The following is an 18,008-nucleotide window of genomic DNA, read 5'->3' as shown; positions in this document are numbered from 1 at the left end:
TTGGAACTGGGTGATCTTTAAGGTCCCTCCCAATCCAAACTGTACTATGATACTATGACTGCTGCTAAACCACAAGGGAGCAAACCAAGAAAATCGCAAGCCCCAAAAATGGTCTTGTTAGAATCGTAAAGTAGGAGTTGCTGGCTATAGAACGTGCCTTCTGCTCAATAAATGACCACTTAAGCCTTTCTTGGTGTGGATTGTTCATTTATGTATTGTAGGTGGCAAAAGCAGTGTCTCATTCCTTGAATAACTGCGTGAATTGTCTGCCTGGACAAAAGGATGTGGATGTGGCCTTGAAGAGTATTGGGGAATCTAGCAAGAAGCTCCTTGTTGATTCGGTGAGATGTTTTTAACATACAAATACCTTTCAGAAAACCGAAAAGCACATCTGGCTTCCCTACGTGTCAAATTATTTTGTATTAAATGTGCCCCAAGTACAGTTCATATAAATTTTGTTCCAGTTTATGCAGCTGCTTCTTTGGCTGAAATGCTGTTCTTCTAGTTTATGGGAAAGGTAAAATGTGTCTGTGGCTTACGAAGGTAGTATTAAAGTTACTGTCGTAGATCACCATTAGTTTGATCTTTTGAAAATGCCAACTGTGACTTAATTTTGAAGAGTATGAAAATTTGAAAATTACAATCCATCTCCCACCTAGAAGTTATGAATTCAGTTTAAGGAGCATTGTGGTCAGTCAAAATGTGTTTGGTGCATCTATGGTCCTCTTGTGGAAGAAGAATTGTTGTGTTTCTGTTTAACTGCATCCATGTCAAAAAAATACCCTTGTGCAGTGATAATGTGCCAGAAGGTTATATGATTTGAACAAGTTTTTTTTCTGCCCCGCCAATAATCCGGCTACCTGGAGAATGGAGGAGGAATTGTCTTTTGTTATTTCTGCAGTGCCTCTCCAGGTCAGGAGTTTAGGATCATTGTGAAGAGCTGTCAGTCCTTGTGTGGTGTTCCGGAAGTCTTGTTTGTGGAACTGAATAATGACTTGGAGACCAAAATTCTCCACTTTTTGCCCACTGAGTTCATCACCTCTAATTTCATAGTCTCTTGAAAGGCTTGCATACTTGTCTGTCCCTTGAAAGAAATAGTGAGACTAAGGTCATCGGTTGATTTCTGGTTGATAGCTGTCCCGTAGCTGGACTGTTCTGCATTCAGAACTGAATCACGAGCAGTCCAAGTTGCAATACTCTGTTGTAGCTTGTATATGGAGCTCGCAACTGTATTGCATTTAGTCTTCTTGAATTGCGTTGAACTTTTGAGTTGTGAAGGGCTGGTGTGACATGACGACTATAAAATACAGCATGTGGTCTCTTACAGCTACCTCCAAGTTCTAAGTCATTTCAAGAAGCTCAGAGTGAACTGAACCAGGCAGCAGCAGACCTGAATCAGTCAGCAGGAGAAGTCGTCCATGCTACGCGGGGCCAAAGCGGGGAACTGGCTGCAGCCTCTGGAAAATTCAGCGATGATTTTGATGAATTTCTTGATGCTGGTATTGAAATGGCTGGCCAAGCACAAGTAAGTTTTTATCTTGCTAACTGGGACGAAAGGTTGTCTTGAGCTCAGTACCTTGCAGCGTAGTGTCTTGCTTATCTTGTGGCTTAGTTCAATATGCAACCTCTTTACGTAAAACCCTGAACAGACTGTCAGAAAGAAGAAATTCACTTTTGCTGATTGTTGACAGAAGGGTCTAGACACAGCTATTTGCTGTGATAGTGCGGTGCTGCCCTGTAAGTGTATGTATATGAGGTTTTCCTTTTAAACCAATGGCTTAAAATAAGTAATGGAACATCCAGGTCAGAACACTTACCAAAGTGGGCTTATAGAAATGTATTTTATTGGTATAGAGGACTTTCTGGATGAATCTTTCTGTCTGAGTAATTCCAGTTAGATGCTAGAGACCGTGTAGGTTACAGAGGATGCTACAATACAGTGTACACTGGCTGAATAATGTGGAGCAGTTGTGCCAGGCAGAGATGCATGAGAGTCTTGACAACAAAAGCGTTATTCAATAACTAGTAAAGTTTCTCCGTTAATCGTTTGTCAGTACTGCCATTGTTAGAAACCAAGCTGTTTGTTATATGGGTTTCTTTTTTTGTGATCAAGTGAAGCCAGAGGGACCTGTCTGGGTGAGGAGCAGGTTTGGTCCATGTCATTCTCTAGACTGAGGTTCTCTGCATCCCAATGGGTTTGTGTGAATAAACAACCAGCGTTTAAATGTGTTTTTAGCACATTTTTATTGCAAGCTCTGTGGTTAACGTTATGCTTCTGTGGCTTTGCAGACAAAAGAGGACCAGATTCAAGTGATAGGCAACCTCAAGAGCATCTCTATGGCTTCCAGCAAGCTGTTACTTGCTGCCAAGTCTCTCTCTGTTGATCCTGGAGCTCCTAATGCCAAGAACCTCTTAGCAGCAGCAGCAAGGTAAGGATGTGTTGCTTGGTTTAGGATTTCCTAAGATATTTGCTTTTCTCTGTGATACTTACAATGTGTTTATGTATTTTGGTGGGAGATACCTTTACTTTAAGGATTCTGCCAACTGTGCCCTGAATTTCCTCTTGTGGATGCTGTTTCTCAGTCGAGGTGCTCAAAGTTTGTGTGAGAAATAACACCACATTTCAGTGTTTGACTGGATAATCGCCTCTCCTTCATTTTGTCAAATCCTTTTGACTATTTTTTTTCCCCCAAGTTAACTTTTTATCCTATAATCCAAGTTTATAAATGGAACATTCAAATATCAAACTGAATGGGAGGACTGCTGAAGGACAGATAGGTATCATGCCTAGAAATATCAGCATTAGATCAGATGAAGTCTGAAATCGTGTAGATGCGATTTACGATACTGTCTCCCAAAATGTTTACAATTAGCCTAGAGAGGAAGTAAGTTAAGACTGTTAATTCCTTGGGGATAATGTAGTTGATGTTTGTCCTGAACCTTGGAATCATCCCTTTGTAATAGCAGTAACTTTTTTTTTTTTAGAAAACAAATCCACTCCTTTAATAAAGGACCTCTTAAAGAAGTTATGCTGCTTTACTTTGTCATATTTGTTAAAAAATCTGACATCTGTCTGGTCTCCCCAGGAATAAATAGCTTCTAGGAAAGCTGCAGATAGTCAAAGGCACCCTGCTTAAAAGTGAAGGGGTTGCATGAACTTTTATCATTGCTGGAGCATCAGGCTGCTGCAGATTTCTGCTTTAGGCTTGCAGCGTTCCTGTCTGGGGCGTGGAGAAGCTCGTGTCCTCAGGGAAGCCGTTAGTTGGTAGTTTCTGCTAGGCTGATATTCCTTCTGTAGAAGCATGTGATCAAAACCAGGAGATGAGCTCTGTGGAGCCTTTAGGTGGCCTATGTTGCTCTGCTGTTAGCGTGTGTGTGCGCAGGAATAAGACCTTACATAGGCATCAGATGATCATGAAAAGTAAATGCTGTATCACTTCTTGGTTTGTGTTTAAGATGCTAAAGAGATACCATATTTCCCTTCTCAAATACTCCATGGCTGCTTGTGACAAGGTTACTGGGGCTTTGTTCTCTTTCCCTGCTATGATATGGTCAGGGTCAAGTATTTTTACTTTTTCTTCTCTCATGAAAATGAAAAAATATACCTTTTTAAAATATACCTTTTTTCCTTTACTCTCCCCAGAGCTGTGACTGAGAGTATAAACCAGCTCATCACGCTGTGTACCCAGCAAGCTCCCGGGCAGAAGGAATGTGATAATGCACTCAGAGAACTGGAGGTATTACTGCATTTCAGAAGTTGTTATGAATAAAAATGGGTCCCAAATGTTTGTTTCCTTTGTTGTCTTTGTCTGATTAGCTGCTGTCACTGTCTTCTTGCTTAATATCTGTGGCAGAGGTTTTAAGTGCATGCAAGGTAAGCATAGAACCTCTGTGAACATCTTGTAGTTTTGGCCAGAACAAAATTTGCTGCCTCATCCATACCTCCTATTTCTTACCCCTCAAAAGGTACAATTTAGTCCTTATTATTCATACTTGCTGTGAATTAAGGAAGAATCATGACCAGATGAACATTCCCACTACCAGCAGTGCACTGGAGGGAGCAGCAGTAGCCTTAATTTTTCTACTCATAGAACGCTGTTATTGATATCACACTTTAGGGTGATGTTTGTTATCTTTTACCCTGTCACCCCCTGCCATTTCTTAGTGTAGGTTTTTGATGACTTGTATCTGCTTTGTCAAGGCCAAGCTGATACGACAAGTATGTCAATGCAGGTGTTTGTAAGGTACGTTCGTGTTCATGAGTGAAATGTTTGGCTGTGCTAAGTGGGTAGCAGGTGAGTCTAAGGCTGTGCACTGATCACAGAGACAGCTGCTTGTAATAGTAGGAAATAGCATCTTCTTGATTAAACTAAATGTTTGTTGGCTGTAAAGGTCAGAACACCAAGGACGACTGGCCTGTGTAGTGAAAATAAAACACCTTCTAGCTTTTCATTTCTACCGCTTGGTATCTAGAGGATACGAAGGTCACTGCAGTGCATTCCAGGTTATTGTAAGCTTTTTTGAATATGCAAGTCCACCATCCTCCTCCCAAAATATTACCTAGGAGCTGCTTTGTGTTTCTGAATTCTTAGCTTCTTGAGCTTAGAAGTGTTCTGCCTTTGGTTAAAGGGAGTGACAGCGAGTACAAATAGTGGAAGGAGCCAACTGGAAACTGGGGTATAACGTAATGGCTGCCCGATCCCTGCAGGATGTGGGGCAGAGCCAGCAGGGGAATGAAATGGTATTTCTCAGGACTTCCTGAAGGGCTGATGCGGGGAGATCTGCAAAACAGCATGGATGGAAAAGGTCAGAATTCTGGGCTGATTCCCAGAAAACTGAAAGCTTAGGGAAGGAAGAATGCAGAATGTGTCCAGAGAAGGGCACTAAAGCTGGGGAAAGGGCTGGAGAACAAGCCTAATGAGGAGCAGCTGAAGAAACCGGGGCTGCTTAGTCTGGAGGAGACTGAGGGCATAGGGCTGGACTGGGCAGTGTTGGAGTCAATGATCTTAAAGGTCTTTTCCAACCTAAATGATTGTGTGATTCTATTCTATCAAAATGACCTGAGGAACACACCAAATTATGGGAAAAACATTCTTAGTAGTCAGAACTTACAATTCACTTTCACTTTCTCTTTAGGATGCTTAAGTTATTATCTTTTCCCTTCATTTCCCCAATTCATTGCCTACTGCTTCCAGTCTCCACAAGACTTCTTAAAAGTACTTAAAAATATTGATTTTATAGGAAGTGTGTGTATCATCTTGGATTTCATAGACTCTTAAGTATGCTCTGTAGTCTTCCTTGGAGACTGGACACCTGCGTTTAGAGTATGACCTCAAATGAGATGGCTACACTTGCTCAGAATTTCAGCTGAAAGGATTAACACAGGTGTTATAGTAATAGCAGATATGTTAGTGGGAAGCTGTACTGTTTTGCTCCTCTCTTTTCTTATGTTCCGAGGGCTGCTGTCTCCATAGCAGTGAAGTACTGTAGGAACGTCATTTAAAGAGGGCACACAACAATTGAAGACTTGCTGCAATGTCTGTGAGAACTGAAAAAGACGAGAGACAACTGGAAACTGTTTTCTAGATCTGACTTCTTCCTCGCATCACCTTGTTCTCACAGTTTAATTGCTGTAAGGCTTTAGTTAGACTGTAGCTTTTAAAAAGTAATAGCTGAGCTGTTGAAAATACTGTAGGTGTATCTTAATATTAGGAGTTCAGTTATGAGAAAATTCTAAGGGTTCGAAATCATGCCTGGATTTCCTTCAGGTGAAAGGCAAACATCACATACAGATGTTAGTATCTTTCTATACTTACTGACCTCACTTTCAAACAGAAAGATTAGAAGCATTCCTCCCTGATATTTGGCAGAAAATAGTGTTCCGCCAAACTCGGAAAAAGGCCCATTGCAGACTTTTTACGTGTAAGAGAATTAATCTGCTGCGTTTTACACCTTTTTTACAAGTTGGGTTGCCTGAATGCATTGATTCTTCTCAGTGGGTGTGTGACTGACTTTCACATGGTTATTTCCATGAATTAGAATAATCTTAGTTGGATTTAATTTCTTTTTCTAGTATGTGTAGTTTTCTGGCAGAGGGAGTGATGTTGGTGGAAACTATTGACAGCAGTAGGAGGCAGGCAGGTGGCCGACTTGCACTTAGTTTGGTATACCTTTGTGTTTCTTAGATGGTACTCAATAAGTGGTAGCTTTTTTTTCTATTGCCCTTGTAATTCCATTTATGAATACTACTGAAAAGGTGTATTAGACTGTTGGCAACTGAGGAAAAAAACCAGATTACCTCATGTTGGCCACACATTGTGAACTGACCATAAATCACTCACCCCAAACAGAAGAGAAACCACATTAGTGTGAAATACCCACAGATTTGTAATGCACAAATGTGTACTTACTGCAGCTCAATTAACGTAGGGTAGCATTTAATGTGTATCACGTTGGCTCAGTGAGTGTGTAGTTTTGTTTGCTTGTTGGAGACAAAGTTGTAAGATTACTCTGGTGTATGCAGGATAGTTGTGATTGTGTTCTTCTCATCTCAGTATTTCAGGCTCTGTCAATAATCACAGTATCTTTCATTATTTCAGACAGTTAAAGGAATGCTGGATAACCCCAATGAACCTGTGAGCGATCTCTCATATTTTGATTGTATTGAAGGCGTAATGGAAAACTCCAAGGTAATTTCCTTTTCCCATCTCTGTGCCAGTTGTGAAGTGCAGTTTGATTATCGGAAGTTTCCACATGCAAATCAAACGTGCTGGAAAAGCAGCACAGTATTTATAGCTAAAATGCATGCTGCATTCCTTGACAAAACTCAACCTGAGAGTCTTTTACAGACTGTTTCAGGTTTTAGTCCCTTAGAAGGTGTGTTATATTGGTGAGAAATTTTCAATTAAGTGGGTGGCACGCAGTGCTGTTAAAGTTTCCCCTCTCTCTTCCTGTCCTCCATGTTAGACAGGATATCATCCTTGTGTGATATATTTTGACTGCAGCTGTGTTAGAATGAACCAAAGCATAAATGGGAGGCTTGACACTGAGATATCATTATGCAAAACAGAGAAATGTCTGAGCAGTCCAGATATTCTGGCACATCAGAAAATCTGTGTGAAATCCCTTAAGTTATTTTTACTCATGCCATGCTATACGTCTTTCTTGGAAACTTTGTTTTTGGTGCCCTTATTTGATGTGTCAGAATTGTCTCTAAAAGGAAAAGTGCTTCATGGGTGTTCATGTCATCTTGCAGCTAATGTTATACTGCAGTCAGACCTTATTTTGCATATTATTTGGAAGGCAAGTCAAAGAGGTTGGTGGGTCAGAATTGGCTCAAGGCCAGCAATCACTTGCCTTTGAGTGATGGGGAAACGTATTGGGAAGGTAACTTTGTTTTTTAATTTCTGAGGTTCTTGGAGAATCGATGGCAGGCATTTCCCAGAATGCAAAAACTGGAGATCTTTTAGTCTTTGGAGAATGTGTTGGAGTTGCATCCAAGGCACTTTGTGGCCTCACAGAGGCGGCTGCTCAGGTAAGCTACCCAAGACCATAAAGTGAGGATATGATTTTAATGTTTTTGAAAGCTCATGTTTTGAATAATTAAATCTGAGATTCACTTCCTTCTGGCCAGACAAATGATGACCTTGTCCTACGCAGTGTGCTTTGTACAGACCCAGCCCACACTGCTGTACATTGCAGAAGCAGCAGAAGGAAGGGAAGGAAGGAAAAGAGGGGGGGAGGGGAAGGAAGCAGCAGCATCCAATAATGTGCATATTTTATAAGGAAGGGAAATGGCATCAAGAAGGAAACTTTTCTGAGGATAAAGCAAATGACAGAACTGTATAACGTGGAATTTCCTTTGGCAGCTCAAGCTTTGAACTTTTGTATCATAGAGAAGTGCACAAAACCCGGCCACAGTTAAAATTAATGAAAGAATCAAGTTTGATTTAGTTTGTAAAATTTCCTAAGGAGCACTGCTAATTTCAGATATTTTAAATAGTAAACAACCTGTTTCAGCTCTCCAGATACTTTCAGAATAACCTACATTCTTAAGCTTCTACAACAGTTAGAGACTGGAGCTGGACACTGTGTTTTCCCTGATCTGATAACTGGGTGAGCTGATAGTGTCTCTTCAGTGAAGGGTTTGGGTGTGGGGGATCATGCTCTGCATCTGGAAAGTGGTTCTTGATTTCCCCAAATGTGGAATGTCTCAGCACAGAGAGTCTCCTCCACATCTAGCCATGCGTTGCATTACTGGCTTATCAAGGTGACAGATTACTGTATCTGTAATGGAAATTCATCAAGAAATCTTCAAATATAGTTTTGATAGCTCAGACAATTCATCCTTGTTGAGTGGCATGAGACTTTTCTTTCATTGAGAAAGGTAGCAAGGTTGGCTGCCAGACATCTTGAGCTGCGGTGAGACCAGCAACTGCAGACTTGTTGGGTCCTACGCTCAGCATTAATGCATTTGCGATGAATTGGTTTTCTGCTCAGCCTTTGCAAAAACCCTCTCCACCTCCAACTGTGGCTAATCCAGTAAATCATTTTCTGAGGCTTGTGACAGTTAAAGCTCTTGCCATTGGAAATGGAAGTGAAAAATAACATTTTCAGGGATACGAGCTGCTTAACCAGTGGACAGTTATTTTGACTAAACAAATTTCACAAGTAGAAGGGTTTTCTTGGTTTTATAGGGTCCTGGAGATTTATTATTAAAAAAAATAAAATGATAATACTACTTCACAGTATGATTTCTGGATAATCTGTGACCACCGTGTGCTGTGCCACGTGGCAGAAAGATTTAGCATTGTTTCTTCCTTTCTTCATTTCTAGGCTGCTTACCTGGTTGGCATCTCAGACCCAAACAGTCAAGCTGGTCAGCAGGGTCTTGTTGATCCGATTCAATTTGCCAGAGCCAATCAAGCAATCCAGATGGCTTGCCAGAATTTGGTAGATCCAGCAAGCAGCCCATCACAGGTGATTCCAGAGGACTGCACTCAGACTGTTGTTTTAGGACTCATGACTTCACGTTATTTGTGACCAAGCAAAGGAGTTTTGGTTTGAAACTGCTGTATGGCTTTGAACTACGACTTTGTAGAGCTAGAGTATGGTACCTGTCACAGTCCTTTGACAGTCTGCTTGTTTTGTGCCATCTATTTTTGCAGGTATTATCAGCTGCCACAATTGTGGCCAAACATACTTCTGCGTTGTGCAATGCTTGTCGCATTGCTTCATCGAAGACAGCCAATCCTGTTGCCAAGAGACACTTTGTGCAGTCTGCCAAGGAAGTTGCAAACAGCACTGCTAACCTGGTTAAAACTATAAAGGTACAAGTGCTGCTTCATTGTGCTTCGTTCCTCCTTTGTGTTTTTATTTCTGGTTTGTTTTTTTTTTCCTGCTGAGACAGAATCAGAACCTTTAGAAATGCATTTTCACCTTCTTAGATCTGTATGGTTTAAGAAATGCTTAATTACAGTTTTGAAGACCTGAACTGGCAAACACAATGGTGTAACTGTGTTGTAGTCAAGATGGAGAGAATTGGGCACCGGTAGTGTTAGGAGAGGCAGCTGGCACATCCAGTATGAGATGCCGCTGCTCATGTACTTGAGCTCGCCCAGGAGGATAATTTGCAAACAAGTGAAGGTGCGGGTTTTTAATGGTGTTACATTGCTCAGTATCCAGAGGTTTGGGGAGGTATTTCTGACATCTTTGACAGGTTTGTAAGAGAAAAATAAAGAAGCACATAGCACTGAGGACCAAAGAGAAGGTGTTTATGTTGATGCTGTTTAATAGTCTCCTATTAATAGAAATCTTATATTTTCCAGATACCTGCCTGCAGTTTGGCAGGAGATAGCTTTTCCTCATGCAAGTAGAAATAATCCTTGTTAAGCCATAGAAGACTCAGCATTTTAAACTTTTCTGGAAGCCACTAGCTGGTCTGCCACTGAAAATTCTTTTAAAATAATTATGCGTGTAGGACTTGAAGGTTCTATCATGTTACGTAGAAGATCCTCCATATCAAAATCTTTCCTATGGACCCTGAAAGAGATCAGTTGACTCTTGTGAAAAGGAGAGTGAGAAGTTATTGGTTTGCCTAAAATCAAATTCTTTAAAAGAAATCGGTCTGTGGGGAAGATCCCCCTTGTTAGCCACTTCCACCCTTTGGAGCAAGAGGTGCTGAGACACTTCATGAAAGTCATCAGAGTGCAATGACAGAAAACCTTATTTCAGTCTTGTGAAGCAAAGCAGCAGTTTGAAGTTTAGGGTCAATTAAGTCAAGAAACACATGCTTGAAGGATCATGTTCTTTGCATCAGCTTTATTCATGGAGGAACTTCCATGTGTCTTAAGCACAAAAGACATTAAAACTATGAAGAATTTAACGGTCTTCTTTCAGTTTTGCAAAGAAACTCAAACAGAACTCATTCATGATTTAATTTCCAGGCCCTGGATGGTGACTTTTCTGAAGAGAACCGCAACAAGTGCAGAGTTGCTACTGCACCTTTGATAGAGGCTGTGGAAAATCTGACAGCATTTGCTTCAAATCCAGAATTTGTCAGCATACCAGCACAGATCAGCACTGAGGTAAGGCAGGATGTTGCACTTCCACCTTCAAAAAGCTGGGAATGTTGAATTAATCATGTGTTGGGAGAGAGGAAGTGAGTGTAAAGACCTGACCCTGAAACATCTCTCTGTGTTCCTAGCAGTTCAGAGCATTCTCCTGTCTTTCACTTAACCTCTGACCTTGAATTTTTCACCAGTAGGGTGAAAAATAATTAGGCTATGGTGAGTGCTGCCAGTTCCTCTTAGCAAAGTGATAGACTGAAGGTGACTCGTGTCATTTAGCTGGATTATTCCGTATGATAAAGCAATAAACATTCCTTTCTCTCTCAAGAGCAGCTTTAAAAAATGGAACCTAATTAGTTCTCAGTAGAATTGAAGGGACATCACTGGTGGTTTTCCCTTCCAAAAATGATACAGTCATGATGACAAGAAGCAGTGTTTCTGGGAAGAATAACTTTCTGGAGCTGTCTGTATTTTTTCACTCTGAGTTCTTAATCTTCAACCCCTGTAACTACAACAGAGTGGTATTTGAAGTAACTAATAAAGGGGTTTTTTTCAGAGAAAAAAAATAATAACATAAATCCTTTAAGCTTCATAAAAGCTTCAAAGTAGAGCTCATACATCATTAACTAACTCTCCAGCTGCTCCTTCCTGATTTTGACAGCCTCTGTTCCCGCTGGCAATATCAGATGATGCTGTAACTGTTGCAATCATAAAGTTGCACGGCTGTAACTGAAATCTAAACCTGTCCACCAGGCCTGTGGAGCCTGGCTTTGCCAGATTGAAATAGATACACAGATGATGACCCAGTTAGAGTTTTGTAGTCCAACTGATTCCTGATAAAAGAGCACGCTTTGTTGGATATTGCAAGATTTGTGGCAAATAAAGTTTATCTTCAATGATATCTTTGTAGTCTATGCTTAGACAAGTGTCATTGTTCTCTGTTGTTTCTTAGCTGGGTAATCCCTACCTGAACTTGAAAAATGTTTCTTAATATCTTACAGAGAAAACACTTGGACTGTGTACTCTTTCTGTGTAGTATTTCTGTGTTGAATATCCATGAATATAACAGTTTGATACAAGAAATGATAATGCCAGTTTCAAGCTGTTAATTAAAGACATTTTTAGGAGCAGAAAGTGTGAAAGAACTTGAATAATTATTTAAATGATTTTTGTGTTTCTGTACCTTTCTGACCACAGGGATCGCGAGCACAGGAGCCAATTCTAGTTTCAGCTAAAACAATGTTGGAGAGCTCGTCTTTATTGATCAAAACTGCTCGTTCTCTGGCTATCAATCCAAAAGACCCTCCTACATGGTCTGTGCTAGCTGGGCATTCTCATACTGTTTCCGATTCTATCAAGAGTCTTATCACCTCTATCAGGTATGTCTTTTGTGTCCACAATTAAGCCATAATAATTGAACAGCCGTTCATAAAGAATAATACCATATAGCCATTAGCACTGTGGTATTGTTCACTAATGGAAATTATTTATTCTGTGATGCACAATATCTCCTCAGTTACGCTGGATGTTTAATCGTAATTGATGACTGCAGCACTCTGCAGCATAGTGTTATCCTTTGTATTCTGTTCTCCTTCCCTGGTTCCACCTCCAATTCAGCTTAAGGTAAATGTAATATAAAAAGTGCTGTTAAGTCAGAAAAAAAGTAGCTACTATTACCTCCATCCCAATCATGTACCAACATACAGTGTGTGGAAAAAAGCACCTTTTTAAGATGGGTCAGACAGTATATAAATTACCTTTACTTTCCAAGTGAATATTCTTTATTTTTTGGAGGAAGCCTGTCCTGTTTTTAATAAAAAAATTTAAATTGTAGTTCTATATTTAACCTCTTAATATGGATTAAATCAAATGGTATGAAAACAGTGAGCTGAAGCAGGAGTTACAGTTTTCTTGGTCTTTGATGACGATTGTACTGAAGTAGCAAACTGCACGTCAGCACAAAGCACTCATATTGTTAAACACCTTTGTTAAACGGTACCTTGGACTGAATGTAACAAGGAATTGTTTTCTGAGTGAGTCAATCACACTCTACAGAAACTTGGATATTTTTTCCTGGTGTCTGTTGCATTTACATGTTGATGTTCATTTTTGGGCCTCCCAAGGAGGTGGAATTTGCACTTCTCCTGAGGCAACAATTTTTTTCTACTCAATGAGAGGAGCAATATGTGTGTACAAAAGTGTGCAGAGTCCTCTGTGCATACATCCAAATCCCGTTGGTAAAACAAAGCTAACTTATGTCTTTGTTGCTCACCTCCCAGGTGCTTTATGTGTTGTCAGGTAATGAAGTACACTTGTGTGTATTCATGAGCGAGCCTGCCTCCTTCCCACCGTGCTCCGCTTACTCTCTCTGTCTTTCAGGGACAAGGCCCCAGGCCAGCGAGAATGTGATTTCTCCATTGATGGGATCAACAGATGCATCAGAGACATTGAGCAGGCCTCCCTTGCGGCTGTCAGTCAGAGCCTGGCCACTAGGGATGACATCTCAGTTGAGGTAAGTAAGATAGTACAGGAAGAGAGAGTAATACCGAGCGGCCTCACTTCTCCTGCTGATTTTCTTTCTGTTTGAAGATTTGGAGCTGAGCACTCAGCACAATCTGTCAGTGAGGAGAAGAGTACTCTTCCTGGAATCTTTCTAGGCAAAATCACGTGCCAGCCAAACTGTTATCACTTCTAGAAAGGTACCAGAATCTCCAGGAAGAAGAGGGGTTAAAGCAGTTATTTTTAACAACTATCTGCATATTACTCTGGCTTCCCATGCTAATGTGACCGACTGATAGTTAGAATTTGTTTGGTGCCTTGCCAGGTGCAAGTTGGGATGTTTCTGAAGCTAATCTATTAGTAGAAATCTGGTGATGCAAATATCAATGTCATTTTTATTAACGCCTAGTCTGTCATTAAATAAACCAAATCTTGAATTGATGATGATATGTTCTTATTAAACAAGCTTCCAACCTGCCCCACAGTAATGTGAACCAATCCAGTGCTGTTTAAGCCTTCATCTGGTCGAGGAAGGGCCATCATGCCAGCCTGCCTACGAAAAGTCAGCAACTCCTGATCAGATTCTCAGCTTGGCGTCTACCATCTTTTTCTACTGTTGCTTCCTGAAATTACATGGCTGTTTGTGTATTCCAGTGGTTTCTTTGGGCTGTCATTTTTCATACTGGAAGCATTTCAGACTAAATGTAGCTATACAAAATAAGTCATTACAGGAAATATGTCATAGATATAATTCTTTTCTATTTAAATGATGAAGTCATCTTGGACACTATGTCTAACGGAAATAAACATTACTGAAAATGGCGTTTCTTTAGAAGGCAGTACAGGAATGTACTGAAGCACAAGAACAGTATTTATTTGCTTTTGCTTCTCATGAGTGAGCTGAATCCCAGTGGCTGGCAAGATGTTCAGTGGCTCTAAATTAAAAGCCTGTATTTATGTCTCGACAAGCCCAGTAATACACTTGTCTTGTGCTTCTGTCCTGCAGACGGTATTCAGTCAGTCCATGTCCCTGTCCCTCAGTGGTGTCATGTTATTCCTTTGTCTTTCCTTATAGGTGCTAGCAGAACTTTTTGTTCTTGTGCTATGTTATCTGCTTTGAAGAATGTTTCTTCATAATTAAATCAGAGCTCCTGCTGGTTTCTGCGATTGATGCAGTGACATGAATCTTTGGCAGGACAAGAATTATTTGAGAAGGAGTAGTTTGTTACATTGCAATGAGTTTGTTACAGTCAGCTGGAGTAAGAAGGAGCCATCCTCCCCCTCTCTCCCTAGGCTTGCCATGTAAATCTAAAGAAGAGCAGGCCTGTGTCAGGGTTCTGTTACTCTTCTCGCAAGTAACAAGTGATAAGACAAGAGGAAATGGTCTCAAGTTGCACCAGAGCGGGTTCAGATTAGATATAAGGAAAAATGTCTTCATTTGAAAGGTTTCTCGGGCATTGGCAGAGGCTGCCCAGGGAGGTGGTTGAGTCACCCTCCCTGGAGGCATTTAAAAGATGTAGAGATGAGTCTCAGGGGTATGGGTTAGTAGTGGACGGGGACAGTTTGACTTGATCTCAAAGGTCTTTTCCAACCAAATGATCCTATGACTCTATAATTGCTGCTGAAACCCCGAGTGAAGTGCAAAGGAGACAAAACAAGCAAGTAAGCGAAGAAAGCCACCAGCATGGATTTCTGCATCTGAATGTAGTGGGTCATTGCAGCAGTATTCTGAGTAGGTGGATTGGACTGTGGGTGATTGGTATGGTATGGTTCAACTTAATCAAAGAACAGCTGTGATAGTAACTGACAATTCTCTATATCAGGCTTTACAGGAGCAACTGACATCTGTTGTCCAGGAAATTGGCCACCTCATTGATCCTATAGCTACTGCAGCTCGGGGAGAGGCAGCTCAACTTGGGCACAAGGTACTGTTCTACCCTTACAAAGGTGTTTGAACTTTCCCGCTGCTTATTTTGACACAGTTTAAAAAAACCTTGTGTTTGTGAAACCATTACTATTATTGAATTTTTTCACTCTTTTTCGAGGGAGTGGCCAAAGAGTGCTTTTATCCACTGAGAAACAAAATAGGAAAAGAAGCCTGACTAAGTCTTAAAATAGCTCTTAGCTATCCACGTGGTCATTTAGATGGAGTGAATATGGTTCCCCTCAGTTAACATGAGAAATGGGGGTAATGCTTTCTGTGATTGTTCTGGTTTCCTTAGGTAACGCAGCTTGCAAGTTACTTCGAACCTTTGGTTTTAGCTGCAGTTGGTGTGGCATCCAAAACCCTAGATCATCAGCAGCAGATGACCGTGTTGGACCAGAGCAAGACGCTGGCAGAATCTGCCTTACAGATGCTGTATGCTGCCAAAGAAGGGGGAGGAAACCCCAAGGTAGGGTTGCTGTGTGTAACTGAGGGATTATTGGAGATGGTCGAGGAGAGAGGGTCGGCAATACAGAGAAAACAGCCCCTACCTACTGCGTGGCTCAGGGATACTTCAGCAGTGAAAATGTCATTGATGTCTCTCCTGGCATCTCTCATCAGACAGTGGAAACACTTGTCAAAGACAATTTTCCAGTCTGGCTCACAGCATCCCCAGAAGGGGCACAAAATCAGAGTCTGATGCTGAGTATCTGTGCAGTGCTACAGAAACCATCCAAAAGGCAGGGCCTGTCTGCTGCCCAGCCCACTGGGCAGAGGCCTGCTGGCCCTGATGCTTGTGGGGAACACCCCGCACTGTCTGCAAGAAAGGGCAGGGCCTGTTTGCTGCTGCTGTGCTCCCGGTGGACATGTGCACCCTCCCACAAGCCACTGCGTGACCCAGACCTCATGCTTTCTCCCAGTGGGCAGCCAACTCAGCCCTGGGCTGTGACAGACTGCCCCATGCCATCGAAAAACTGCCGGAGAGGATACACTCCTGCTGTGTATACACATCACACCAGCTCCAGCAGTAAAGGTACTTTACAAATTCTTTGACCTGAAAGGGGATTTTCAGAGCTGTTATTGGATTGTCTTCATTAATTGTGATTTTGATTCACGCATTGATTTGTGCAGAGAATGCTCTTTGATCTCTGTTTTCTCATTTTCTCTCTTTCAGGCATCCCATACTCACGATGCCATCACCGAGGCTGCTCAGCTGATGAAAGAGGCTGTGGATGATATCATGGTTACTTTAAATGAAGCTGCAAGTGAAGTAGGCATGGTTGGAGGGATGGTAGACTCAATAGCGGAGGCAATGAGCAAGGTGAGCAGAGAAATCCAGACCCTCTTCGTTTTGCATTTGAAAGCTGATCCACGTTGCGGGGTGGTGGGGGAGGTTTGGAAGAGCTGCTGCCAGTTCACTTCAGCAGTGGTTGATAGCGGACACGCTGTGACAGGAAACCTGCAGAGTCTTTGGGTTTGCAGATTGTGAAATCAAACTGATGTGGACAGTGGTGCTTGCGTTAACAACTTACACAGTATCTGTCAGGAAAATGACTACAAAATATTTTTATTCAGTATTTAACTGTGATCTTGGGTCAACCGGCCTTTTATTTTTGCTTCATTTTCCTACTTATCTTTCACGGTAATCTCCTAAATGATCAGCAGGCCAACTTTGAAGCAAACTGCTATAAGAGAAGCTGATGTCAAAGCCTGAAGTGCTCTGTAAAATTCTCTGTGAAGTATTCTACTGAAAATATATAGTTGCAAAATGTAAATGAGTTCAATCCAAATAATTGACTTTTCCTATCTCAAGTTAAAGGTGTGCAGGATTGAAGCCTTTACCACCTAAAGGAATGTTACAATATCTTCTTGAAGGAACATTTGTTTTTGTAACTGTTGCATGTTCCTTTTTACATCAGCCAAGAACTGCAGGTGGTTTGACCTTGTGTGAAACATCGACCTTGTGCTCAGAAACTCTTAAATCATCTGCGTCTTCTATGCTCATAATATGGCCTGAAGTATTTTCTGAGCTTCTCCACAATCCTGGTGCAGTGTCTTCACTGGCATATTTAAGAGAGAGTAGATTATAAAAATGAATATATAATACAGTTTCATTATTGTGTGTGAAGCATCCTATTGGTTATCACCTTACTATTTCTGCTGTATTTTTCCCTCTTATAGCTGGACGAAGGTACGCCTCCAGATCCCAAGGGAACGTTTGTAGATTACCAGACCACTGTGGTGAAATATTCTAAAGCCATTGCTGTAACAGCACAGGAAATGGTAAGATACTTGGTTGGAACTAAGTATAACTTCTGTGGAATGATTTTCACAGTGCTGCAAAACTCTTTATAATGGTCATTTTCCATAACCTTATCTCTTTAGGGGTAACAGAGCAAAGAAAGTCATGATTTTGTCACTTTAACTCTGGAATCTTAGTGACGTGGTGGTAGAGGTCACCCTCTGCAGGAGGAGTAACTGGATTGTGTTGTGGTCCTTCTGCGCAAAACCTTTTTATTTGACTACTTTTCTGTGAGAAATAAAAAGATAACATTTCACCTAGGCACCTCGCGTTTATTGATGACTTTGGGTCACTGTTTCACACTTATTGTTTCATTTAGCCTGTGAGATACTGATGATTTTTTCAGACCCCTGTAAGAGTTATGAATGAGTGCAGATCAACATCCCAATTTGTTTTTTTCTTGCATTTCTGTGATTTACCTGGATTTAACAAAACAAATAAGGACACTTGTTGAATCGAGATTTTCTGAACTCATGTTTCCCGATAATGCTTACCACAATGTGTTTGATTTTTGAAAAGTACTTCCATTGCTTGTTTGTTTTTAAGAGTGGCAAGGGGAGTATTTGTTTATGCTACAGGCAGAACTGTGTATAAAGTTGATTGCTGTTGCAGTCAGGACAGGTTGCTGATTCTGCTATCTACAACATTGCAGCTTATGGGCAAACAGTATAAATTTGTCTAAAACTAGTTTTGCCCCAAGGGTGGAATTCCATGG

At 41.1% G+C, this 18,008-nt stretch overlaps 1 protein-coding gene across 3 annotated transcripts in view; it reads left to right on the top strand.

Annotated features, from left to right (window-relative positions):
* TLN2 (talin 2) overlaps window positions 1-18,008 on the top strand; it is a 126,587-nt gene that overhangs the window by 78,923 nt on the left and 29,656 nt on the right. For all 3 annotated transcript variants that reach the window (XM_054077445.1, XM_054077443.1, XM_054077444.1), the window contains 15 exons: window positions 222-341; window positions 1,328-1,525; window positions 2,290-2,429; window positions 3,644-3,737; window positions 6,600-6,689; window positions 7,412-7,534; window positions 8,836-8,979; window positions 9,168-9,329; window positions 10,446-10,586; window positions 11,766-11,947; window positions 12,948-13,080; window positions 14,891-14,992; window positions 15,290-15,460; window positions 16,166-16,312; window positions 17,173-17,274. In XM_054077445.1, coding sequence (XP_053933420.1) covers window positions 222-341; window positions 1,328-1,525; window positions 2,290-2,429; window positions 3,644-3,737; window positions 6,600-6,689; window positions 7,412-7,534; window positions 8,836-8,979; window positions 9,168-9,329; window positions 10,446-10,586; window positions 11,766-11,947; window positions 12,948-13,080; window positions 14,891-14,992; window positions 15,290-15,460; window positions 16,166-16,312; window positions 17,173-17,274 — 2,049 coding nt within the window. The remainder of the gene's footprint in view (window positions 1-221; window positions 342-1,327; window positions 1,526-2,289; window positions 2,430-3,643; window positions 3,738-6,599; window positions 6,690-7,411; window positions 7,535-8,835; window positions 8,980-9,167; window positions 9,330-10,445; window positions 10,587-11,765; window positions 11,948-12,947; window positions 13,081-14,890; window positions 14,993-15,289; window positions 15,461-16,165; window positions 16,313-17,172; window positions 17,275-18,008) is intronic.

Source organism: Cuculus canorus, chromosome 12, assembly GCF_017976375.1.
Source record: "Cuculus canorus isolate bCucCan1 chromosome 12, bCucCan1.pri, whole genome shotgun sequence".
Taxonomy (NCBI): domain Eukaryota; kingdom Metazoa; phylum Chordata; class Aves; order Cuculiformes; family Cuculidae; genus Cuculus; species Cuculus canorus.
Note: the sequence above shows the minus strand (reverse complement) of the source record. Positions and strands in the feature narration are given on the sequence as shown.